A 23,960-nucleotide genomic window follows, 5' to 3' on the forward strand; every position below is an offset into this window, starting at 1 on the left:
TTTTGTTGTGAGAGAGTTAATATACAAAATTGTATTTGTATATGATGAATTTGTTTATTTTTATTATTATTCTTAAAGTCAAAGGTAAAAAATTAATAACAAAAATGATGATGGAGCCCAAAAAGAAAAAAATAAAGCAATACATCAGATGCAAACGTGTCTAAATATGATTGGGTCTGTGACTAAGAGTCCCACTGCTCCAAGCTTCCTCCTTACGACTCTCTTCTACCCTTCTCCACTTTCCCTTCATTCCCCACACCTCTCAAAATATAAAATTAAATATGAATTTTAATTGTTTTTTTTTCTTTTATACTTTCAACATTAGACCCTTATCTTCTTTTATCATTATTTTTTCAAAAAATAAAAATTATGTAATATTTTTTGTTATATATATTATTTTATTTTGTATATCCAATTTTTTCTATTAATAATTAAAATGAAAGAAAATGGCAACTACATTGAAGGGCAAAATGGACATTTCGGTCTGACACGGTATATACACTGAATTTGAACGCGTCCGCTCCGGTCTTGTACAATCTTCAACACTTTCTCAGAAATTCCACTCTCTGTTTCTCTCTCTCTCTCTCTCTCAAATTCTCCATATCTTGAAACCCCACTGAATTTCCCTGAATCTAACCCCTCTTTAGCTCTAGGGTTTCTTTGTCTTATAAATTAAATATATTTGCTTTTTACCATCACTCTCCATCTTTCACTTTTTCTCAACTCTCTCTTTTTTGTTTCTTTTTTTTTTTGTGGAAAAAAAAGTCTGGTCAATGGCTGTGCTTCCGGTGAAAGCCTTACCGGTGGGCTATAGATTTCGCCCCACGGACGAGGAGCTGATCGATCACTATTTGAGGCTCAAAATCAATGGCCGTCACAAAGAAGTCAGTGTTATTCGTGAAATTGATGTTTGTAAATGGGAGCCCTGGGATTTGCCTGGTATGTTCTAATTTTTTCTTTGGAGTTCTCATTTAAGAGTTTATTATTATTATTATTATGTTCTTTTTTTGGGATTAAGTTTTCTTTTTGGTTTTTTGGAGAAAAAGAAATCACTTTTTACTGGAGTTTCTCTGAGTAAGGTGCAATTAATTTTAGCTAGGTTGTAGGAATAGGGTTATTGGTTGTTAAGATTGGGTTGAACTGATCTCCCTTAGGGTTTTTGTCTGAAGCGTCTTTAAATAGTCATTGGTTGCTTTCGAGTTAAAAGTTTTGAGAGATGTGTTCTTGTGCTCGGTATTTTCATAATGCAGCACGAATTTGATAGGTAAGGTTATGATAGTTTCTAATTTCCGAATTTGTCATCTGATAACAAGTAATTTTTTTTAGTACGGTGAATAGGTTTCTGATTAATAGCTTAATTAAGCGATTTTTGGATATCTGTGGATTTGATGGTTTACCTGTTAGCATCTTTGAGTTCATAATCACATAGTATTTTTCTCATTATAAATTATCTAAAGGTGTTACTTCCAGTTAGTGGTATTTACAAGCTAACATTGGCTATAAATTTGCAGATGCTTATGAATTTTTATTTATCTATGTTTTGCAGATTTGTCTGTGATAGAGTCTACTGACAATGAGTGGTTCTTCTTCTGCCCTAAGGATCGGAAATATCAGAATGGTCAAAGATTGAACCGGGCAACAGAAAAAGGTTACTGGAAAGCAACTGGTAAGGATAGAAACATAACTTCCCGGAAGGGAGCAAAGATTGGGATGAAAAAGACTTTAGTTTTCTACACTGGTCGTGCACCTGATGGCAAGAGGACTAACTGGGTGATACATGAATATCGTGCTACCGATAAGTCACTGGATGGTACCCATCCTGGTCAGGTTGGTCATAAATATATGCCTCTAATTTTCAAATTAGGGTGTTGGCAATTCTTGTAGGCCTTGTATTTTTAGTTTGTGCATAGTTATAGTAAATATTTTCCTGTTCTTGGTAAAATTGTTTGGCAATGTATAGCCTTTGAAGCTGAGCAATTCACTGCTACATGTTAGTAAACAAATATGCAATTTTACTTCGTTTATGGTGATTAATTGGAAGTTAGCAGCTACAGTAACATTTCTGTATAATATACTAGCAGAAATTTTAAGAAACAGGCCCTTTAATTTGTAGTCTGCCTCGTATTAATATCGTTAATTGTATTGTGATTTCGATCAACTTGATGCTTAACAGATCCAGAAATTTTTAAATGGTCAATGGTCCTTTTGTTCTTTTCCTCATGAATCTGTATAGTTAATGGTATTACGAAAGGAACTGCCTTTGTTCTCGGATGCATTGACAGTTAATCTTGAACCTTCGAAGAACACTATTATATTTTGTTGATTGCGTTAGTAAGGTAGATTACAACTAGTTAATTCAATGGTGTCTGTAGTATGCTTTGGGTTTCTCCTTTCCTAATTACTAACATGACTATTTCTTTTTCTAGGGTGCCTTTGTGCTGTGCCGCCTGTTTAAAAAGACTGATCTGAAACAAGATGAGATTGCTGAAAGTTCAAACTGCAATGAAGTTGAAGAGATTGTCTCTTCTCCTACCATAGTTAAACCTTCTGCTGACGAAGAACAATCTGAATCAGTTACTCCCACTTTTGGTGGCCTGGCTGAAATGCAACCATCGAGTGTCGAAAGCTGTCCAAATTTAAATTCCGAGCAAGCTATGGTTGAGGGGGCTCCTGTACCTATTGATTGGCAGAGCAATAGCTGCATTGCTGATGAGGTGGAAGACAACATATTAGACACAACATCTATTCCAGTGAGTGAACCCTAACTTTCTGCCATACATTCAGGTCACTAATATTTTACTAACTGCAAACCTTTTCTTTTGGCTGCTATTTTTATTCAGCCAAATCCAGAGCTTGAAAAATTATTGGGAGAATTTTGTCCACCCCTGCAAGAGACATCAGATTGGAAAATTTTCTCTCCATTGCATTCACAGATGCAATCGGAGCTAGGAAATCAATACTTGTATAGCAGCTTTACTGGTGACATCAACAACAGTCAACACAATATCCCTTTTCAATATGGAACAAATGCTTCTGATATTAATGAGTTCTTGGACTCGGTTCTTATTGATCCAGATGAGCAGAGCTTTGGTGGGATATATTCTATATCATCCATTGATAGTGCCAAGCACATTAACATGCATCAGTTGGTAAATGATGGTAACTCAAATAGTGAATCAGAGGGTGAGGTGTCGCAGAGAAATGTAAATGTAAGTCATTTAATTGCTTGCTGGGCAATTATTAGCCATTTAATTGCTAGCAATATATTTTTGAGGGATGTATATTTACTTGCATGCTCAAACTTGACCGTGTGTTAATCTTATGTTTATTTTAGGTTGAACCAAGTATTTTACAATGTGAGTTGATTGAGGAAAATATCAAGCAAGAGTCTCCATTCCAGAGTGAAGTTACTTCTGATATGGCTGCTGTACAACAAAGTGTCAACAATTCTCATTTTGGCAATAATTATGGCCATAGAAGCCTGGATTTTGCAAATAACAGTTTCAAAGTACCAAATGATTTCACAACTGTTTCTGCTAGCAATCAGATCCCGTACCTGTCAAATATTGAAGAAGCTGGTGCTTATAGACCTGCATTGGGAGACGCCACTTCTGGACCTGGAATTAAGATAAGAACTCGTCAGATTCCAAATCAATCTAGCATCCAAAACTCTGTAGCACAAGGAACTGCTCCTAGAAGAATTCGCCTGCAGAAGAAATTTCAAATTGGACCTGTTGAGTGCCGCCTCCCTAATGAGTCGACTGACAGTAAAATAATCCATGAAGGAGAGCCGATTCAGGTGTGATATCTTCGTGGTTTCAGGTGTATCAACCAATATGAATACGTGTTTTGAGGATTCTAATTTTGTAGTGTTGGTTTCTGCAGGATGACAAAGCAACTACTGTGCATGCTCTTGATAAATTGAAGGAATCAACTTCTGATGAAGCAAATAAAGATGGACAATCAAATGATATAAGCCCAAGCTTTAAAGCTGAAAGTGATTTTCTAGATAAAGAACCTAAAGACGTTCCTTTGTTGAGATCTGGATGGACATCAAGACTTTCAGTTTCATCGTCTTGTTACATGCCAAAGCTACTTGTGGCGACCAGTCTCACCATCATGCTTGTTGCTGTGTGGTATTCTATATTTTGAATAAAACTAACTAGAAAGGAACCGTGCTCTTTTTGTATAGGACTCGAGTGTTTATGGTCTTTAGCTGGGTAGGTTAACACCCGCGTTAGTTGCTTTTTCTGAATTTGCTTGATGCTATGGATATATATATATATGTATGTATGTATTCAGAGCAGAATCATCTGTACATGTTATGTAATGTTATTGAAATCGGGAGGAACTGACTATGTAGTCTATATATAATACATATTTAGTGACTTTATAGAGACTTAATTGTAGTCTTCCTTTTTTTTTTTATTGTAAATAATTATCTGGATGGTAGAAGTAACATTGCGTGGGTTCTCTCTTCTTATGAATATTAAGGGAAGAAATTAACTGGAGAGAGAATCATTTGCAGCAATTTCTTAAGACGTTAGTTTGATGAGGATTAGTTTTGCTGGAGAGTGCAGGGCAAAATCGAGGACTAGAATGAGCTGATTGTTATTGGCTTTCTGCAAAGACAATTTCATCATATCTTTAATTTATTGATTAGATAATCCCATCTAAAAGAAAAGAAAAATGTAAAGAGCGTTTTCAAAATCCATTCTTCTTCTTTTGTCAATGCCATGATGTTTCTTCAGACATATATTTTCTATTTCTTCTCTCCAACCTTATTCTACGAACCATATTTGTTATATAATTAATTAATTTTAATAATAATATAAAAGTATTTTATCATATTATTTTAAATATTTAATAGAGTGTGTCAGTTTGCTAGTTGTAAGAAAATGGGATGGTTAGGATGTAGCTAGAAATTGTTTTTGTATGCTAATTATTGAATCGGGTTTTAAGTGTAAGCAAGCAGAAGATCCTTCTGCAATTTAGAGAGGCCAATGGACATGGAGTCAGTTCAATTGCAAAAGAAAACCCATCATCATTTTGGGGTGAGAGAGGCTCGAACTCTCGACCTCAGGATAACTCTATAAAGCTATGAGACCTACGCGCTAGCCAACTGCGCCACCACCCCGGTTATCACGGATAGGCACTTTATTCAATATGACATTTGTGTTGAACTCGATTCTAAAAAAACACTGTGGATTATTATTAGCTCATTTCGCATAATAAATAATCAGATATTTGGCAAGTTCAGTGACAAGATTGTTCACTCTGTCGTACATTTGAATAGTCGATTGCACACGGTACTTAATTGTAGTGTACTCACCAGAACAAGAAACGAGCAAAGAAAAATGTTCCCAGAGACCAACTTCATATCCTGTTTGCTGATACTAATCGCTACTTGTATAACATATACTCCGACACAAGGGACAAGTTACGAACAAGAATATGCAAAGCAGATTCTTAGCTCAGCCCATAAAGAAAAAGATTGGTTGGTTTCAATAAGAAGGAAAATCCACGAAAACCCAGAACTTAGATTCCAAGAATTCAACACTAGTGCCCTGATTCGCAGTCAACTCGAGGAACTTGGTATTTTTTACGATTACCCTTTTGCTAAAACGGGTTTGGTCGCTCAAATCGGGTCGGGTCTCCCACCCGTTGTTGCTCTACGAGCTGATATGGATGCTCTTCCGTTGCAGGTCAGACTCTCTACAACGGGGTTTTCTTGCTTTGGATAAAACTTGAATTCTTTTCTTTATACCATCATGTCGGATGAAAGTTTGATTTTTTCTGGATTATGTGTTCTTGTTTGATATCGAAGATTGAAGCTTTTTCTTTCTATTTGGCATGACAGATAATCGACATTTTAGTATGATGATTTTCGTGAGCATATGTGTTGTTTGATTGTATAATAGGAGCTAGTGGAGTGGGAGCACAAGAGCAAAGTGGATGGTGTAATGCATGGATGCGGGCATGATGCTCATACTACAATGCTTCTTGGTGCTGCTAAGTTGCTCAATCAAAGGAAGAACAAGTTTAAGGTTGGTTTAATTTGGATAAAATGGTGTGGAGATAAGTTGATTTTATCCTGTGAAGTTCATTCAAAGTGATTGGTGTTTGATGCTTTTGTCATTTATTCCCTCTGTTTGTGTTGCTATTGTTTATTTTCTTACTCTGGGAGTTGTAAGGTGTCTATATAATGTTGATTAGATGTGTATACAGTATCTTGTATGAGATTGATTTGAGAGAATTGTGTGCTTAGAGAGCTGAACGTTACAAGGAGAATTGAGTTTTTATAAATGGGGGATATATATGCAATACTGGCTTCATTGTCTGCATTGACTTGAGGCGTGAAACTATAATTTACAGAAAAAGTTGATCAAAGATGGCTGTCAAATTTCTAACTCACAATCTTGCGGATCCTTCTACGTCCTGGTGAGGCAGCAAAAATTAGATGAAGGATTTGTAGTAGAAAATAAAAAGCTCTTATTATGCAGCATCAGCAGAATGTCTTATCATTCCTCTATGATTAATCTTCTTTCCCCTAAAAACTATTTTCGCCCACAATCTCAGGATTTGAGGTTGTTAGAGATACAACAAAAATTAGTGAAGCAAGTTGTACGCATGAAAGGAGGAAAGGGGTAAAAGATTTCACCTTGCAGAAACGATCAAACATTAACTGGTTTGTTGTTTGTTTGATGTATTCCTTTGGATGGTGAAGGGAACTGTGAGACTTCTTTTTCAACCTGCCGAGGAGGGAGGTGCTGGCGCATCCTATATGATAAAGGAAGGTGCTCTTGGTGATGCAGAAGCAATATTTGGGATGCATATTGATTATGAAAATCCAACGGGAAGTATAGCAAGTATTCCTGGACCAGTGCTTGCTGCAGTATCCTTTTTTGAAGCCAAAATAGTAGGAAAAGGTGGGCATGCTGCAGAACCCCACAGTAGCATCGATCCAATACTCGCTGCATCTTTTGCAATCTTGGCACTGCAACAACTCGTGTCAAGAGAAGTAGATCCCCTTCATAGTCAAGTATGCCATAATCAGCCATTTTCAGCTTTCTGTGCCTTGAATTTCCTTTCCTTGAGAAATCATCTCAACTAGAAAAATACCTTTTCATATGTACTATATATTTGCGGAAAAGCATAAAATACAAAACTTCTCCTCATTTTTCTGTAAATCTGGTCTGTGCCTCTTAATAATTTCTTCCTAAAATGCTGCTTCTGTTCCTTGCAAAATCTTGTTTGTGAATAGAAAGTGCAAAAAGTGAACAGTGAGAGTTATGATTGCAGGTGCTTTCTGTTACATATGTCCGAGGTGGAACGGCATCAAATGTAATTCCACACTATGTCGAACTAGGGGGCACGCTCAGGAGTCTTACAACTGAAGGGTTGCTTCGACTGCAGCAGAGGGTGAAAGAGGTAGCTCTAGTTCTACCTTTCATACTGAGCTTTGATTTATATTCTGCAGAATATGAATATGCCACGAACATCAGCTTTTTTCTGAGATCTATAATTGATAATTTTGATGTAGAGGATTTTAGTACGAAATAGTCAAAACTTATATATGCTTGAGTTCATAGGTTTTCGAAGGACAGGCAGCTGTGCACAAATGTAAAGCATATGTTAATATGAAAGAAGAGGAATTCCCTCCATATCCAGCTTGTGTGAATGACGAGAGATTACATCGACATGTGAAGAGGGTTGGCAGCCTTCTGCTTGATCCCGAGAATGTCAAGGAGGCCGCAAAGGTGATGGCTGGCGAGGACTTTGCCTTCTACCAAGAAGTGATTCCAGGAGCAATGTTCAGCATTGGGATCAGGAATGAGAAAGTAGGTTCCATTCACTCTCCTCACTCCCCGCATTTCTTTCTTGATGAGAATGTCCTTCCAATCGGAGCAGCCTTACACACTGCTGTTGCAGAATTTTACCTCAAAGGTCTTGATCATTCTGATTTTACTGTAGAGATTTAGTCGGTTGCTTCATGTTTTAACTATTACAAGTGTAAAAACTGTGTACGTGCAATTCTATCTCACACACACTTCATTATCATAGGCCTGCAATTATCTTCTGTCCCATTGGTATGTCCAGAAAGAATCCCATCCGCATTTGATCAGCGGACAAAAGATGGAAAGAAATTTGCGTGTATGTTAGTCTTCAAGTGGGACAAGCCAATAATTCGAACACAAGACGTCTTATGTTTGAACATTGAATGTGTGCGTATGTACAGGGGAAAAACAAAAAAAAAAGAAAGAAAGAAATTTGCGTGTATGTTTCTTTCAAAATAGTGTTTCAAGTTCGACTTCTTTTTGAATTACATCTCTAACAGAACGTACTTGTGCATAGTTATGGTTGAGAAATGCATGGATGCAGATAGACAGGGCAGTACGACAATATTTCTATGTCCGTTTTGCGTACGTGTGATGTGAAATATAAGATGAGAATGAAAATTTACAATAGACGATCAGATTTCAGATGATTTATTAAGTTGGGATTTTCATCTTTTTTCCTCTATAAATTCATTCATAGGTTATAAAATAAATTAGATTGGGTGACCTTTTCTTGAGAAACACTCATAAGGACAGGAAAATACATGGAGATCCATGCTTCCCTCTCTCCATACTCCATACATTCAATGCACTCAAATATTCATAGAACTTGGTTTAGAAGAAATCTCCCAGAAACATATATATATACATATTAAATAGAGCATTATTTGACTAAAAAGATTCAAGAAAAGACCACCTTGTACTACATTTGACTCCAAAAGCCACAAGATCCATAGCCATGCCCATGCATGTTCTCTCCTCTTTCTCTCTCTCTCCAGGATTTTCACAGGAACACTTTTCACTTTTGAAGACACATTCATGTACCCTGTCCAACTAAATCCCAGATTCCAGCTGGAAAGCAATGCACTAATAAGCCTGATGCTCGAATTTCACCTAGGGATTGATTATATATGAAAATTCTTACGGTGGTTGAGATTTGTTGAATTTAAATTAATTATATAATAAGTGTAATATATTTATTGTATAATTGATATACATATAATTTAAAAAAAATGATCATTTACATTACAAGTATAATACATTTATCTTATTAGTTTGATTCTACCGAACTTGATTTGAATAAAAAAACATTTCTTAGTTACTTACACTCATATATTAACAACAGTACTGGAGTAATTAATAGTTGAAATCATGTAAACCCTGTTCTTGAAGGAAAACCAATGATGAAAAATGGGTGGTTGAGCTTTTGACTGCTTTTTCAGCCACAGACAGAAAGCAATATTATGCAACCAACTTTCTCATAATGACAGTTGGCCCCTTACCAACAGGAACCTCTTAATCAATTCTTAAGTACATGATAATTCTTGATTAATGAAGACAACCCTGTTATGATTAAGTACTTAAGCATATATATATATAGGGGCAAGCTATAAATGAAAACCTCTTTTTGGCAGAATTGCATGCTGATGTTGTCTTTTGGTAGACATCAATTTCATCAGATAAATAAATTAGTGTAACCTTTGTAGGTGGAAATATCTGCTGAGTCATTCCCACGCAAGAAGTGGGCTAATCCTGTCAGCATTATTACAATATGGGAAAGGCTTTACTAACGATGACAAAGTGACAAATTGGGGTATGAAATTCAGCTTTCAATTTTACCATCAAAGTTGTAGTTTGATTTGGATGTGTGATGGAAATTGAGAAAGGGGGCACCCACATAATATATCAATCCCTACACCCCCTTTGTTATTGTTTGGTAAATTAGGTGATGGAAATATCACATGTAGGGAACCCACAATCTTTACTCCACTTAGGTATCAAACAACTTTTCATTTTGATCCAATCGGTAGGTAAGGATGACCCATCATTATACATTATTAGGGAGAATAATGAAAAAATATTTACAAATCTTATAAAAAGGAGGCATGTGCAGTCTTGTAGATGCAATTGAAATAAACCCTTTATTTCATTAAAAAAAACACAAGTGGTAAGATGTGAGATGAAACAGGGCATGTGAGTCCAACTAGATGGTTACACGCAAATTACCAGCACTTTTGGAATTCCCAAGTTTTCAAGTTCCCAGGAGTAGTCAACATAAAATTAAAACTATTCTTCTGCTGTGGAAATCCATGAAAAACGTGTTATTAAAAAGGTTCCAAATCAATGCAAGATTAAATGAGATTGGTTGATCAGTTTCATTCCAAGAATGTTCAAGACACTCTAGTATTTGCTAGATCACCCCTACCCCTGTATTCATATTCTGATCAAACCCTCAAATTAAGAAACCCCCCGTTAATTACTGTTACATAGTCGTGTAGTTGTTACATCAATCATAATTTTAGTTACATATAATGTAATTATTAGGTCCCAAGAGCGACATAAACCAAACCTTAATTCTTGAAATCTAGGCCACTAATTTGTTGAACTAAAACACAATACACGCATAAATTCGGTTATCATGTAAAGTTGGCCAAAAATTCCCATTCCCCAACTAATTATGATTAGGTTAATATATATACACACACTAAAAACAAAAAAAGATTAAGGAAATAATGAAGAGGGTATCCTCCTCCTCCTCCCTGCATGTGCTCTGCCATCACATACTCCTGCTTTAAGCATAAAAATCCACACCGTCCATTCCTTGACAATCTCAAATACTAGTTTGTGGAGGTATATATAAATGCTGCTGATTCTCTCCAATAGACCTCCCCTCCCTCCTCCTCTTCTTTTAGTACTCAATCTTTTTCATTTCTTGTCAGAATTATTTCTGCTCATCTTTTTTACAACTAAATACACTTTTAGTGATCAGTAGCAGGAATGGGTGAAGAAGCCAAACAGGTCACTACTGTTAAATATTACATTGCATGAATACATGTATACAGATGAAAAATAATTGATGTGAGTAGTGAAGTAGTGATCCCCTCTGAGCTCTGTTTGGTTGTAAGCTGCAGGAACAAGCAGTGGTGAAGGAGGAAGTGAAAGCAGAAGAGGATCATCAGGAGAAGAAAGAAGAGAAAGCAGAAGAAAATAAGGCAGAAGAGGAGAAGAAAGAAGAAGCAAAGCCACCATCTCCTTTTGTGTTGTTTGTAGACTTACATTGTGTTGGATGTGCTAAGAAGATTGAGAGGTCTATTCTCAAGATCAGAGGTATACACATACATATATATATAAACACCCCTCCCTCCCTCTCTCTCTTTTAATTTCTTTCTTGATCATGCATGCATGTGATGAAATCATGATCATGATCAAAGTATGTATACATATGCAGGAGTGGAGGGAGTGACAATGGACATGGTGAAGAATGAGGTGACGATAAAAGGAGTTGTGGAGCCACAGGCAGTATGCAGTAGGATCATGAACAAAACCAAGAGGATAGCCAAAGTTTTATCTCCATTGCCGGAAGCTGAAGGTGCACCCATGCCCCAAGTTGTTGCCTCACAGGTACTACGTACTACTGCTCTTACTATGGACTAGAGAGCCATTATGTTCATATTGAATATATAATATATAGCTAATTAATATATATGCAGACTAGAATCTTTTCTTTATTTAATTTTAGACTATGTGACTGCAGGTTAGCGGATTAACTACTATAGAACTTAATGTGAACATGCACTGCGAGGCCTGTGCTGCCCAGCTCAAAAACAAGATACTCAAAATGAAAGGTGTTCGACTCTTCACTTTTCATCTCTAACATTTTCAGCTGTTCAACTCTGAAATTTTAGGATTCAAACATTTTTTTATTAATATAAAAATAAATACTAATCAACTTTTGGACTGCTCAACCTGTAATATTATATATCATTATTTAATACTGATATATATACATTTCCTTCACGGGTACGTATAACGGCAGGAGTTAGAACTGTAGACACTGAACTAAGCTCCAGCAAAGTCACGGTGACGGGGACCATGCACGCCGACCGCCTCGTCGACTACGTCTACCGACGGACCAAAAAGCAGGCCAAAGTGGTGCCCCAGCCCGAGCCCGAAAAGCCGCCGGAAGAGACCCCGAAGCCCGAAGAGAAAAAAGAAGAAGAAAAAGCAGCTGGTGCTGGGGATGAAGAAAAGAAAGAGGAAGGCGAGAAAAAGGAGGCGCCGGCGGAAGAGGAAAAGAAAGAGGGAGGGGGGGCGGAGGAGCAAGGCGGAGAGGCGACAGTGGAGGAGGAGGTGAAGAATGGTGGGGAGGAGCAGGGGATGCACAAGATGATGTATCATTATCAGCCGGTTTACGTGATTGAAAGAATCCCGGCTCCGCAGCTTTTCTCGGACGAAAATCCTAATGCATGCACCCTCATGTAATCATTATTATTATTATTATTATTATTATTATTAAGCCCAAAACAAGAGAGGCCCAGCACCTTTTTATTGTGCTCATATATATATATATATATATATATTGCTGATCTTGTGAATTATATATCGGGATTTGATTAATGTTATTATATATAATATGATCCATCATTCTGTAGGTAATATCTTGTATTTTTTTAACTATAATAAGATAGTACTGCAGAATATTTTTCTTAATCTATCTAAAATATCTAATTAATATGAAACACTAATCATTTTATGCAACACCATTGGCACGTCTATATATAAATTGTTACGCAACAAATTCGTTGGTGGGAACTTAAATCTTTATTCAATTTTAGTACTATCTAAAAGTTAATATTTATAATTTTATATATTTATGGTCATACCAAATAAAAAAGCACACGTACCGCCTCATATATATATATATAACATAGTTATAATGTATATAATAGGGGATACATGATCAACCCACATTATTCATAAATTTGAAAACATAATTTAAAGGAGAGAGTAGAAAAAGTAATATGATGAATTTCATTTGGTATATAGCAAGAAGAACATCTATATACAATAAAAGAAATAAATGAAGAAAAAGGGAGTGGCGGGCGGCCTTGATTTTGATCATGGGAGGACACCCTATTGTTATCCACTTCCCCTTCCTTGTACACTCATCACTCAACACCTACCCTCCTACTTGTCAACAATCCTAACATTTTTCCATCACTAATTAGGCCTCCAATATTTTCTGTTTATTTATTACCTTAATATTCATTTCCTAATTTAACCAAATAATTTGGTACATTTAAATCATATATATATATATATATTTTATTTGTTGGAGGCCGCCTCATAATGAAGACTTGTATTATAATATATATCATGATTTTCACAAAAAAAAAAAAAAGAATATCTTAATCATTAGAAAAATATACTTATTTGTTAAAAAAAAATAATTTAGATTTTATTATAATAATTTAAAAGAAAAAGGCAAAAGCGAAATTAGGTTTGATGGTAGATGGGAGTCACATGGCAGAGTATGAATTTTGGAGATTGAGATTGAGATTCCCCGCCCGGATCCACATATCCATATCCCACCCAACGTGGTAGGCCCCTTCCCTACTTTTTTCAGCGTTTCATCATCAGATCCCACTCATTCTTCTCAGTTTCAGAATTGAATATGAATACATAGAGCAATAGCAGCAGGCAGCATTGCAGTTTGTTTGCCAATCAACTCATTCCTCTTCAAATTAACACAAATTTTATTTTGTTTGAGTCATTGATTTTGTCGCATGCGGATTTAATATATGATGCATGTGGATTGATCCCATCATATTTCAGGTGATTTGTGTTATAGCATTTCAAGATTATTATTAATTAATTTAAGAATTTAATTAAGGAGTAGCTAGGAATACTTCAATTAATACATGGCCGTCCAAACAAGAAGATTCTTGCATGCACTACAGAGTAGAGACATCATCATATTCATCACTATTATGCATGCATTCTACTTAATTCCAATACATTTTTAATTATGAATTAGTAAGAGATAATCACTATAACTTATCACTAATTTGTGGATCAATATAGTGGTTTTTTATAACATAGTAATAATATATAAGTATTTATATATATATAGAGACGTTAGTAATTTTAGTTGAGAATAATTAATTGATTAGAGCATGCATATTTGAGTTAATTAGAGGGTTGAGGGATGCATGGGAAATCACCATATCAAATAAATATGCATTATTGCTAAACTGTCAATTGTTTTGTTCTTATGTAATCAATACATCAATATAATTTTAAATAAATTATAATAATTTGAATATTCGTACATTCAATAAAATTCGAATTCATTTTATATGACCTTAATTAAGACATGATTGATTGTCAAACCCTTAACTTGTTAGCTAAGAAAAACCGGGGAGCACATCACATGCATGCATGGACATTAGTGGATGGATACAAAGTGTAGGTCAGAAATTCTTTTGGATTGAGTAACGACGTCAGGCGAAGCATCTTTACACTTGTCGTCTGACTCACCACCCTACACTTTTTTTCTCAATTCAAACAACTTTCCAAAGGAACCTGATACATATGTGGCTAGTGTAGTAAAATGTTTTAATTAAATAACTAACTTTTAAAGGGTGGAAAAAGGTAATTAAAGTGGGCGTAAATCTATGTTTTTAGAGTGGATCTGCATGTGTTGATGTCTGGTTTTGGGGAATTAGATAAAGTGATGGTGATCGGGGTTGTGGTTGTGGTTGTGGTCTATATATATAGAGATTTGTAAGAGGAAGGTAGGTATAGGACAAATTGCATCAAAGAGACATTCAATCATAAAAATTTTAAGGAAATGGCAGGAGAGCTGCAAATAGTTCCAGCAGGGAAGAATGTGGAAGCACAGTTTGTGGAAATGATGGTGCCTTTGTATTCTTATGGTTGTGAGAACAAAGTCAAGAAGGCTTTAGCCAATCTCAAAGGTACCCACCTACCTACTTATATTGTTACTGAATGCATGCATGTAATTGATTTTACGTACGTACATACAGGTATATACTCAGTGAATGTTGATTTCCATCAACAAAAGGTGACGGTGTGGGGAATATGCGACAAACACGACCTACTCTGTGTTGTGAAGAAGAAGAGAAAAGGGGCTCGTTTTTGGAACTCAGAGGACAACGCCGAATTACTACTTCAACACTCGCATTCCGCGCCATCATCGCCACAACCTTCTTCATCACTTGCGAAGACCTCTAACCGTTACTTAAAGACTCAATTTTTGAACCTAAGTTTGTCCATCATCAAGACCAGATCCTTGAACTGGAAAGCTCTCAAGAAGGCCTTCACCAGATCAAACTCTTTTTGACACATGCTCATCCATGAATTTGTTTCAGTCCAAAACCCCAACATCTACTTTCTCTACCACATCCAACCTTGTAATATATAAACATTATTGCTCACATTTTCCATCATCAAACCTCCTCTCTATGTTACTTGTAATAAATTGTTGAGCTCAATTATATATACATCTCTAAAACTAACATCATGAAAACCTTTATAAGGTTCTATATATCGTCACTATTTCTTTTGAGCAATCGTGTACCACATTTTTCTCATGTATAAAAGTAAGATGATTGGATTTATGGTCGGGCAAAATACGACTCGGCCTTCACATTAATTATGACTAATCATGTGGTATGATGTCGTCTCTACGTATATATAATAAATAATTCTTCATATTTTCAAATATATTATGAATAAGATTAAATATATAAACCAACATACTATATTTCTCAAAATAAAATAAAACCAACTTAAAAATATTAACTACACATAAAAAAATATTACAAATCGTCATTCATAAAAAAAAATATAATTTTTTTTTTATTAGGATAGATTAGATGTGTGAAAAGTGTAGGGTCATAGAAATAAATATTGCGGTGAAGCCTAACTTTATCTACTATATATGGAGACAAAATATGTGAGTTCATACGGTGTCCAAAAAGTTTTTTAAGTCCCAAGTGAAGATTCGTAGTTGAACAGCTTTTAAACGAGGAAATTGTCGGCACCAAATTTTTCAAAAATTTAAACAATCATCCTTTTCTTTTTCCCAACCTAACACCAAATTTACTATCTACTAAATTTTAAGTAAAACAAGGATATGAATTTATGTTCTGAATGAGAGCATAATGAATTAATTAATTAGTAACCAAGTAAAGAAAAAAATAAAGGCAATTTATGTTGTAAATTAGTATTTGGTAGCTCCAAGTCCACAAATTTAGGCCAACACGCAAATGAAATGGGAAAACGTGACTTACCCAGAAAACAAAGTCAGCTATTACGTACACGTAATCAGACGGACCATAAGATTATAACCATATTATTTTTAATTATTTGACAAAGTTACATTGAATTGTCCTGTCAGTAAAAAGATACGAGACTCCCTCAATTCTTGTTCTTTTTTTTTTTTTTTTAAAAGTCAAATTAATTAAATAAAGTTTATAATGAACCAATATTGTTGCATAAATTGTGGATTCAAACTTTAAACTCGTCAAATTACAGTAAAGTAATAATTTCCTTCCCAATCCCAACCCCAACCCCCCACCATCCTATATATACAAACCCTCTTTCTTCCCTGCATCATAACTGCAAAGCTTTGTATGTATCTTAGAGAGAGAAAGAGAGAGAGAGAGATGTTCAAAGTTGGAAAAATGGTGGAATTGATGGAAGAGTACAGTTTGATAATGGCGAGAATGAGAGAGCAGCTGCATTTTCTGCCAAGGCGTCTGGATTTTGACTTCACCCTTCATTCTGCCGATTCTTCGTCTTCTTCTTCTTCTTCTTTCTTCATGTATTTTTAGATACATATACATGATCATACTTATACTATTATTTTGGGTTCCTGAATTTCACTATCTGCTGGCTGCAAAATTAAGTTCAATTTCTTGTTTTTTTTTTGTTTCATTTATGAGGAAATTGAAATCAGAGTAGTGATGAAGTTTTCAATTTCTTGTACGCAAAAGCTTTCTCAACTTGCTGTTACTTAATCCAATCACATCCTATTATAAATGTTTAATTTTGTTTTTCCTTGTAAACTCTTACCATCATTTCGGAATGACGATGATGATTGGAGTTGCAGCCATCCCAATCAAATAATTACCAACTAACTGCTAATAGATAATGTTTTCTAAGTATAAACTCCAACAAATTTGGCGTCCCTATTTGTTGGGGCATCAATCTTCTATCTATATATTATGACTAATTAATCAAATCATGCGCAGAATTACAAGATCATGTACTAATTAATTAAAACACATTTTCATTTATCCAGAAATTAAGTAAGGATGAATAATAATTTATCCTACTGTTAAAAAATAGAGACGGATTCAATTGAAGAACAAAAAAATATATAAAGTGGTGGTATCAAAACTGATAAAATTGTGGATTAATGATTGTGATTTAATGGAGATGGGGAGACCATAATCGCATTTCTTGTTGTTTGAATTGTTGGTATAGTAAACGTCCATTTTTGGTTTGTTAATAGCAATGATTTGATGTATGGAATGCAAGTCGTGGTTGTGTATTTTGTTTGTGTAGTTTTAATTAAGGACCACTCATGTGAGTGATTTGAGGCTACAATCATATTTAAAGGGAATAGCCCATCCCATGTTACTACTTATCATTATGATGACCCACCAAAGAATGCTGCCATGTCTCTCTATCTATTGTCTCTTGTGCGTGTCTGTGTGTGTGTGTGTGAGAGAGAGATATGATGAGATGTATTTGTGGCCCAACTACACTTACTTCTTCTTACTCTATTTATATAAAATAATTAATAATTGAAAAATCTTTAAGTTGTAGATGCATGAATCTATCAACAATGAATTGTGTGCTGAATACCTAATATATATAATCCCAAATTGCTACCATTTTCACCTTTAATAAATTACTACAACAAATTCAATCTTCATCACTCATTTTTAAATGCTGTATGTAATAAATGAACCCAATATATTATTAATTAAAGGCTTCTTTTATGTCTTTAAATTCACATTTTTATTTCAATTGCCCCATCATTTTATGATACTTTTTGAATTAGGTACCTTATGCTATATAATTAAAATTTAGACATGTATAAAACGTGCCGCAATATTTACAAGAAAACTCTTGGAGTCCATCTTCTTGCCCTTTGGAGGGAATTGGGAAAGAAAAACATGCTGCTAGGGGGCTTTTGGTGAATTTTCTTTTCTTGAGGCCCGAAAAAGTAATTATGGAAAACTAGAAGGGCATCCAGTAAATCAACATCAATAGCATAAGCCAAAACCAGGAAGCGACGCTGTATTGCACAAAACTTGGCTTTGAAGGAGAAGAGTCACAGAGGGAGACAAACCCACCCCTTGTCTCTTCCCTTTGCTTTCTCAGGTATGATTTATCCCCTTATCAATTTCTCTTTTCTTACTGTTTTTCGTCTTGATCTTGTTGTGATTATCACGGAGTATCCACTGATTTTCAAGAATTAGGCCCAAGAATTATGTTGTACTTGTCTGATCAATGTTTTTCCACGTTTCTTGTTGTACCTTTTTTGAAAGTGATGAGGCCTCTGTTCATATCTCACACAAGTCTTTTGGGGTTTGATTGATCAGTCCAATTTTGATCTTGAGCAAGAATGGCGGGTTTGGGCTCTATTGGTTGTGGAGCAGGAGGAAATTCATCATCGTCATCTTCAAATTTGTCAGCTTTAGCCCCGCCGTTTACTGTTGATAGACTAAACACTCAACCCAACTCAAACCCTCTTTTACATTATCCTGACCCGCCTTACTCGGTTGAGTCCTTCAGCCACGCGTGGCAATATGCACGCCCTTCAGCCCCTGGACCTGAACTGGTTGTGGATTCCACTGGAATTGCTAGCGTGCCCTTGTCTGACGAATATCGATTTTCAGCATCCCCGACTAGCACCCATTGGTCTGCTATTAGTCCTGGTACTAGAACCCCAGTCAGTGCATTTGCTTATGGTGGTGAAGTCAAGCCGTATTATTCTTCGCCATATGCTCCTTCTTTGGTTGGAGAAGATAGTTTATTGGTCAAGGATGAGGGGTCTCATTACAATGCAGTGCCTACTTCTGGATTGAGTGTAACATCTCAATTTGATTATACTCAAAGTTTGTTTGATTTGGAGTATGGACATCAATGGGTAGATGGGTTGGGATTCGATGATGGGAAGCGAGCCAAAAGAGTAGAACTAGATGGAAGTTTCTCATCTGAGAAGGCAAATGTTGGTGCCTCATATAGTTACAATAATCAACTGAACCAAGGTATGCATTTCATCTTTAGTAGAAGGTGGTCCCTGTGAAGACACATGTTTGCTACTTTTTTGCAATTGCTGAAATTCGTTACTTCCGAGATCTTTTAGTTGGAGAATAATTTAGAGCCAAGTTATTGCATAATTCCCATTTCTTCCTGACATGTAGCCTTGGTATTGTTACTTAGTTTGCTTGTGGCGTGAGTACACATAATCTTGAGCTTCTAATCAAAGGTAGGTTTAAAGAAGATGAATGAGGAACTTATGCGAAGAGCACAAAGAATTCTCTCTCATCATTGATTAAGAATTATTACACGAATCCTTTTAGAGTATTTGAGGATCAGATAAACAATAAAGTTGACATTTTTGATTTGGAATTCTAGCTTTGTTTGATGGCCTCAGTTCATTGTACATTTAAGAATAGTACTTCTTCGGGAAGTACAGTAATGCTTCTTTTTTGATTGGGTTCGATAACAAATGGTGCACTCTCTGAAATCTTTAATCTGTAGGGTAATTTATGCAATGAGAAATTAAAGAACTCGGGCATTAATATACTATTGTTTTTTTGCATATGCAGAATTTGTTTCATCCTTTTCTTTTTCCTGGTCAAAGTTTGATGCGTAACTATGACCATCCTTTTTGTTTCATGTCATGTCTATCTACCTGGTTCAACGGCCATCTAGTAACTTATCTCTCTCTAGTTACTCTGTTTGTCATGGTGTGTGTATGAGCAAGCACACATCTTTTTTGCATGTGTGGATGCCTGTGGGTCTGTGTAGCTTATGTAAATTGCTTTGCTGTAATACAGGAGGATGTGTTACTGAGAATCGAAACAAATCTAAAGAAGATCCTGCTGTTTCATATAAAAAACTCAATAAGGAGTTTGACAGGGAAGTCCAGACTGGAGTCACTGGCCCCTTAAATGTTGGACATATCGAAGATAAGTCATGTCTTGAGCAAAATCTTGGCTTCTTTCCCTATGATTCAAATACTTCTCATATCCTGGCATCCAGTTCAACCTACCCAGAATCTCACCCTTCTGTCCTATCCTGGGAAGTGCAAAAAAATTTCTCAAACTATCAGAACTCATATAGTCCATATGAAAAATGTGTTGGGCCAACTCACACGCCCTTTCATGGTACTTCGTCAGTGACAAGGCCGTCCCCTGCTCTGGTCATTAGGCCACCAACTGCTACAACTAGTAACTTGGGACAAATTACTGCTTCTTGCAGACCTGCTCGAAGTGACAATGTTGGAGGTTTCCACGGTTTGGATTCGGATCAATCTAATCCCTCAAAATGGAAGGATTCTGGCCTAAAACCAAGCTCTGAGATCAAAGAAGATCCTGTTGAATCAAATCTTTCTAACTTCTCAAAGCAGCGGAATGATCTCATTTCATCAACTTCAGTGAAAGAACACTCGAGTCCATTGCATTCTAAGGATACTTCTGATTATAAGATTAAAGCAAGATGGGGATCTCAATTACAAGATATAAATGCCTGTGGTGGTTTTCCTATGGTTTGTGATAATCAAGTAGTTAACTCCACTGAGGATTCTTCAGATTTAATAGATCATCACAACCCAGCAGAGGATTCACCCTGTTGGAAAGGAGCACCATCTTCTGACTTTTCGCAATTTGATGTTGAAGCTGGCAACTCTAAACATGTCAAGAAAAATTTGGATGAATATTATAGATTTAATCATGAAGAGCATCAAAATCTCCACTCAGTAACTGATTGTAATAGAGTTTTTCCTGAAAAAACTGGCGGAGGCAACAAGACTAATCAAACTGGATGTGCAAGAAATGGTGGAGTACTTACGTCGGAGAGGAGTCTTGATGCTATCTGTTCAAGTAAAGACCAGAGTTTATTGGGTGGGGCAGAAAGCAGAATTTGGAGTTCAGCTTTGCCAAGCAGTAGGGGAGTTGAGAGAAGTGATGACCCCAATATGCTGACAAAACAGTCTTGTTTAGTAAGCAACTTGAATAGTGGTTTGGAGATGAAAGTTTCTGACACCAAGCATTTAATTGGTGAAGCGGGTGCTGGCTTGACCCTAAATGATGTCTCTGAAGGTGGTGCTGTTGCAGTTCATGCGGCAGAGAAGGTTCTAGCTTCACCTGCTTCGCAAGAAGATGCCAATGAGCGGATCAAACTACCAGATCCAAAATTGAATGTGCCGACAATGATTAAGGCAATACATAATCTTTCAGAGTTGCTTCTGTTTCAGCTTTCAAACAATGCATGCTCCTTGGAAGAAGAAAATACAGAGACTCTCAAGCATGTAATGAGTAACCTTGACTCATGTGTGAGTAAATCAAACGTCCAGGCAACTAATAAGTCAGAAACAAGCCATCCTGTGGGAGACAAATCTGAGAAACTTGGCCAGTCTTCTAATATGGTAAGACTTGCCTCGTTTATGGACTTAGCCATGCAAGAAATGAGTCCCAGTGCATTTTTGTGAACTCTTGCCATATCTTGTCTCTTGCTTTCTCAACCTTCTTCAGTTACTCCAGATTTCGGCCAACATCTGAAGTAGTTCTGCATCCACAATATAGAGTTCATGTTTTAGATCTTTCCATATCTTATATAGAGTAAATAGACTATCTCTTAGTAAATAATGTTGGTAGATAATATGTCATTTCCTCAGGATAAAATTTCAGGAAGCCCTCATACGAGAAATGAAGCTGCAAACACTACTGTCAAGCTTGATTATCAATATATGCATGAAGAGGAGAGAAACTACAGTTTTTTTGGTAAGAAAGATGAGAAATCACAAATTTTATCACCGTTGAGGGATGACATAAACATAACAAGGGATGATGATATGGCCAAGGTATGCTGCTTATTGCTAGTATTGGCAGTGTCTTTAGCTGCCAGTATTTCTTCAAATGGAAGAGTGTGAAAATTAGACTGTTCATTTGGGGATAAAAGTCTCCCATTCATTTTGTCTGTGGTTATTCTTGCAGGCTATAAAGAAGGTTCTTGAGGAGAATTTCCACTTCAATGAAGAAATGCATTCACAAGCACTTCTCTTTAAGAGTTTGTGGCTCGAGGCAGAAGCTAAACTGTGTTCCATTAGTTATAAAGCCCGCTTTGACAGAATGAAGATTCAAATGGAAGAAACTAAACTCCAGGCACCACAAGGTTAGATTTGAATCGTGGTAGAATGAATTGTTGGTTACTTAGCTATCTAATCCTTGATTTCTGAATGATCTCAGGAAATGAATTTGTTGCAGAAATGATGTCTAAAGTTTGTGTTTCAGCTGATCCAATGACACCTTCCAAGCTGGCCCCCAAGGCTCATTATGTCAAAATTCCGCAACCAACCTTATATAACTTCTACATGTCTGGCATGAGTGGGCATGCTGATGATGTTGATGCTTCCGTCATGGCCAGATTCAATATCTTGAAATCTCGAGAGGACAACCTGAAACCAATAAATAAGGGAGAGGACCAGCATCCTGAGATGGTTGATGATGAGCATGCAGGTTCTGTCATGGCCAGATTCAATGTCCTGAAATCTCGCGAGAACAACTCAAAACCAATAAATATGGAAGAGGAACAGCATCCAGATATGGTTGATTCTGAGCCTGCAGGTTCTATCATGGCTAGATTCAATATCTTGGAATCTCGGGAGGACAACCCAAATCCAATAAACATGGAAGAGAAACGGCGCCCTGAGATGGTTGATTGTGACCATACAGGTTCTGTCATGGCCAGGTTCAATATCCTGAAATCACGAGAGAACAACTCAAATTTGACTAGAATGGAAGAGGAGCAACGACCTCAGATAGTTGAAGGTGAGAAGTACCTTGGTCCATATGGCTGTGGTCAATCTGAAGATGAAACTTTAAATGTGGCTCAGAAATCTCATTTCCTGCATCAAACTGGTGGTGTAAGTGAAGGCAAATTTGGTTCATGTGTAGATGGTGCTGGATGTGAATCTCCAACCAAATTTCATCTCTCTGTCATGGGTGATCCAATAATCCAGTCATTCAAGAACAGCAGGATGATAGATCAAAGTAGCTCGGGATGGCGTGATAGTTCCTCTTCAGACTGGGAACATGTGCTGAAAGATGATTTTTCATGGAAGAACATGTAGATTTCGTACTGGGGCTGGACCTGCTGATAAGAGGCATTTTAGATCATCTCCTTTGTGAATATTGCTTCCTCGTCATACTTTCAGACCATGTAATGGATTTTGATTGCATGGAAAAACTTATCGAACATCGATTGGAGCCTAGAGGTGAAACTCTAATTTGGGTAAAAATAACCAGATCTAATGGCTTTAGTAAACTGTCGACTCGTGTATATATTGTAAAAATGGATATTTTGCTTATACTTGCGTGTATGAAGTGATATTTCTGGGATTCTGAAGGCCTGATGGATTGTTGCTTGTTTTGTGCTTATTTTTTCATCTTGATTGGCATGACGAATATATTAGAGTTTATACATGTTGAGCTGAAGCTCAATTTCATCTCAAGCCGAGGCACCTGGTTTCAGGAGCTTGAATTTCTGTTCCAAACTCAACCACCACTTGAATTCCTGAGCAAGCAGAACAAACCAACCAAATTCCTGGTGTATGCAGAAACATTTTTCAATCTTGTTCTCAATTACACCCATCCCAACATCTACAGCTCCTCATGAACGTTCCAATGAATAAGTGATCCCTTCTTTACTACTGTATTCCTTTACAAAGTGAAAAGTGAGAAATGAATAGTCTTTCCACAAATCACTCTTGATTCTGTTATCATTAATGTCAAAAGGACGAGCTAGATCAACTAATAAAGTAAAGGGAAGAACTAATAAAATCAGCAGGGTGAT

At 36.3% G+C, this 23,960-nt stretch overlaps 5 protein-coding genes and 1 non-coding gene across 9 annotated transcripts; 5 read left to right on the top strand and 1 right to left on the bottom strand.

Annotated features, from left to right (window-relative positions):
- Nucleotides 1-535: 535 nt before the first annotated feature.
- Nucleotides 536-4,404, top strand: LOC105160262 (NAC domain-containing protein 14). The gene is made up of 6 exons (XM_011077572.3): nt 536-939; nt 1,547-1,827; nt 2,427-2,750; nt 2,841-3,209; nt 3,335-3,799; nt 3,886-4,404. Exons 1-6 carry the CDS (start codon nt 774-776, stop codon nt 4,150-4,152), a joined length of 1,872 nt encoding a protein of 623 aa, XP_011075874.1. The 5' UTR covers nt 536-773; the 3' UTR covers nt 4,153-4,404.
- A 646-nt stretch (nt 4,405-5,050) lies between these two features.
- Nucleotides 5,051-5,137, bottom strand: TRNAM-CAU (transfer RNA methionine (anticodon CAU)). The gene is given in 2 exon segments: nt 5,051-5,086; nt 5,100-5,137. It is a non-coding gene; the product is annotated as a tRNA-Met (tRNA).
- A 120-nt stretch (nt 5,138-5,257) lies between these two features.
- Nucleotides 5,258-8,058, top strand: ILL3 (IAA-leucine-resistant (ILR1)-like 3). The gene is made up of 5 exons (XM_011077574.3): nt 5,258-5,705; nt 5,922-6,047; nt 6,728-7,042; nt 7,303-7,431; nt 7,593-8,058. Exons 1-5 carry the CDS (start codon nt 5,358-5,360, stop codon nt 7,980-7,982), a joined length of 1,308 nt encoding a protein of 435 aa, XP_011075876.1. The 5' UTR covers nt 5,258-5,357; the 3' UTR covers nt 7,983-8,058.
- Nucleotides 8,059-10,639: 2,581 nt separating this feature from the next.
- Nucleotides 10,640-12,494, top strand: LOC105160344 (Heavy metal transport/detoxification superfamily protein). Its single transcript, XM_088879415.1, has 5 exons — nt 10,640-10,856; nt 10,970-11,165; nt 11,287-11,459; nt 11,593-11,683; nt 11,875-12,494. The coding sequence occupies exons 1-5, from the start codon at nt 10,836-10,838 to the stop codon at nt 12,318-12,320; spliced, it is 927 nt and encodes a 308-aa protein (XP_088735541.1). The 5' UTR covers nt 10,640-10,835; the 3' UTR covers nt 12,321-12,494.
- Nucleotides 12,495-14,519: 2,025 nt separating this feature from the next.
- Nucleotides 14,520-15,406, top strand: LOC105160265 (Heavy metal transport/detoxification superfamily protein). The gene is made up of 2 exons (XM_011077575.3): nt 14,520-14,818; nt 14,888-15,406. Exons 1-2 carry the CDS (start codon nt 14,692-14,694, stop codon nt 15,202-15,204), a joined length of 444 nt encoding a protein of 147 aa, XP_011075877.1. The 5' UTR covers nt 14,520-14,691; the 3' UTR covers nt 15,205-15,406.
- A 2,673-nt stretch (nt 15,407-18,079) lies between these two features.
- Nucleotides 18,080-23,517, top strand: LOC105160266 (uncharacterized). Of its 4 annotated transcripts, none has more exons than XM_011077578.3 (6): nt 18,080-18,260; nt 18,482-19,150; nt 19,946-21,534; nt 21,784-21,969; nt 22,103-22,280; nt 22,373-23,517. In XM_011077578.3, the coding sequence occupies exons 2-6, from the start codon at nt 18,505-18,507 to the stop codon at nt 23,236-23,238; spliced, it is 3,465 nt and encodes a 1,154-aa protein (XP_011075880.1). In that variant the 5' UTR covers nt 18,080-18,260; nt 18,482-18,504; the 3' UTR covers nt 23,239-23,517. The 4 variants fall into 4 exon arrangements, with proteins under 4 accessions (XP_011075880.1, XP_011075882.1, XP_011075879.1 ...); XM_011077580.3 differs by having other exon boundaries at nt 18,082-18,260; nt 22,400-23,517; XM_011077577.3 differs by having other exon boundaries at nt 18,084-18,260; nt 18,428-19,150; nt 22,355-23,517.
- The last annotated feature ends 443 nt before the right edge of the window (nt 23,518-23,960 follow it).

Source organism: Sesamum indicum, linkage group LG4 (assembly GCF_026168435.1).
Source record: "Sesamum indicum cultivar Baizhima isolate 11 linkage group LG4, ASM2616843v1, whole genome shotgun sequence".
Lineage (NCBI taxonomy): Eukaryota > Viridiplantae > Streptophyta > Magnoliopsida > Lamiales > Pedaliaceae > Sesamum > Sesamum indicum.

What these genes read in the sequence shown, in the direction of transcription:
- LOC105160262 (XM_011077572.3), top strand. Translation starts at nt 774, where the DNA reads ATGGCTGTGCTTCCGGTGAAAGCCTTACCGGTGGGCTATAGATTTCGC. An exon ending in ATGGTACCCATCCTGGTCAG is followed by an intron (nt 1,828 to 2,426) that starts GTTGGTCATAAA and finishes TTCTTTTTCTAG; the next exon opens with GGTGCCTTTGTGCTGTGCCG. An exon ending in TAGACACAACATCTATTCCA is followed by an intron (nt 2,751 to 2,840) that starts GTGAGTGAACCC and finishes ATTTTTATTCAG; the next exon opens with CCAAATCCAGAGCTTGAAAA.
- ILL3 (XM_011077574.3), top strand. Translation starts at nt 5,358, where the DNA reads ATGTTCCCAGAGACCAACTTCATATCCTGTTTGCTGATACTAATCGCT. An exon ending in TGGATGCTCTTCCGTTGCAG is followed by an intron (nt 5,706 to 5,921) that starts GTCAGACTCTCT and finishes ATTGTATAATAG; the next exon opens with GAGCTAGTGGAGTGGGAGCA. An exon ending in TAGATCCCCTTCATAGTCAA is followed by an intron (nt 7,043 to 7,302) that starts GTATGCCATAAT and finishes TTATGATTGCAG; the next exon opens with GTGCTTTCTGTTACATATGT.
- LOC105160344 (XM_088879415.1), top strand. Translation starts at nt 10,836, where the DNA reads ATGGGTGAAGAAGCCAAACAG. An exon ending in TGGGTGAAGAAGCCAAACAG is followed by an intron (nt 10,857 to 10,969) that starts GTCACTACTGTT and finishes TGTAAGCTGCAG; the next exon opens with GAACAAGCAGTGGTGAAGGA. An exon ending in CCCAAGTTGTTGCCTCACAG is followed by an intron (nt 11,460 to 11,592) that starts GTACTACGTACT and finishes ATGTGACTGCAG; the next exon opens with GTTAGCGGATTAACTACTAT.
- LOC105160265 (XM_011077575.3), top strand. Translation starts at nt 14,692, where the DNA reads ATGGCAGGAGAGCTGCAAATAGTTCCAGCAGGGAAGAATGTGGAAGCA. An exon ending in GGCTTTAGCCAATCTCAAAG is followed by an intron (nt 14,819 to 14,887) that starts GTACCCACCTAC and finishes ACGTACATACAG; the next exon opens with GTATATACTCAGTGAATGTT.
- LOC105160266 (XM_011077577.3), top strand. Translation starts at nt 18,505, where the DNA reads ATGGCGGGTTTGGGCTCTATTGGTTGTGGAGCAGGAGGAAATTCATCA. An exon ending in TTGGCCAGTCTTCTAATATG is followed by an intron (nt 21,535 to 21,783) that starts GTAAGACTTGCC and finishes TCATTTCCTCAG; the next exon opens with GATAAAATTTCAGGAAGCCC. An exon ending in TAAACTCCAGGCACCACAAG is followed by an intron (nt 22,281 to 22,354) that starts GTTAGATTTGAA and finishes GAATGATCTCAG; the next exon opens with GAAATGAATTTGTTGCAGAA.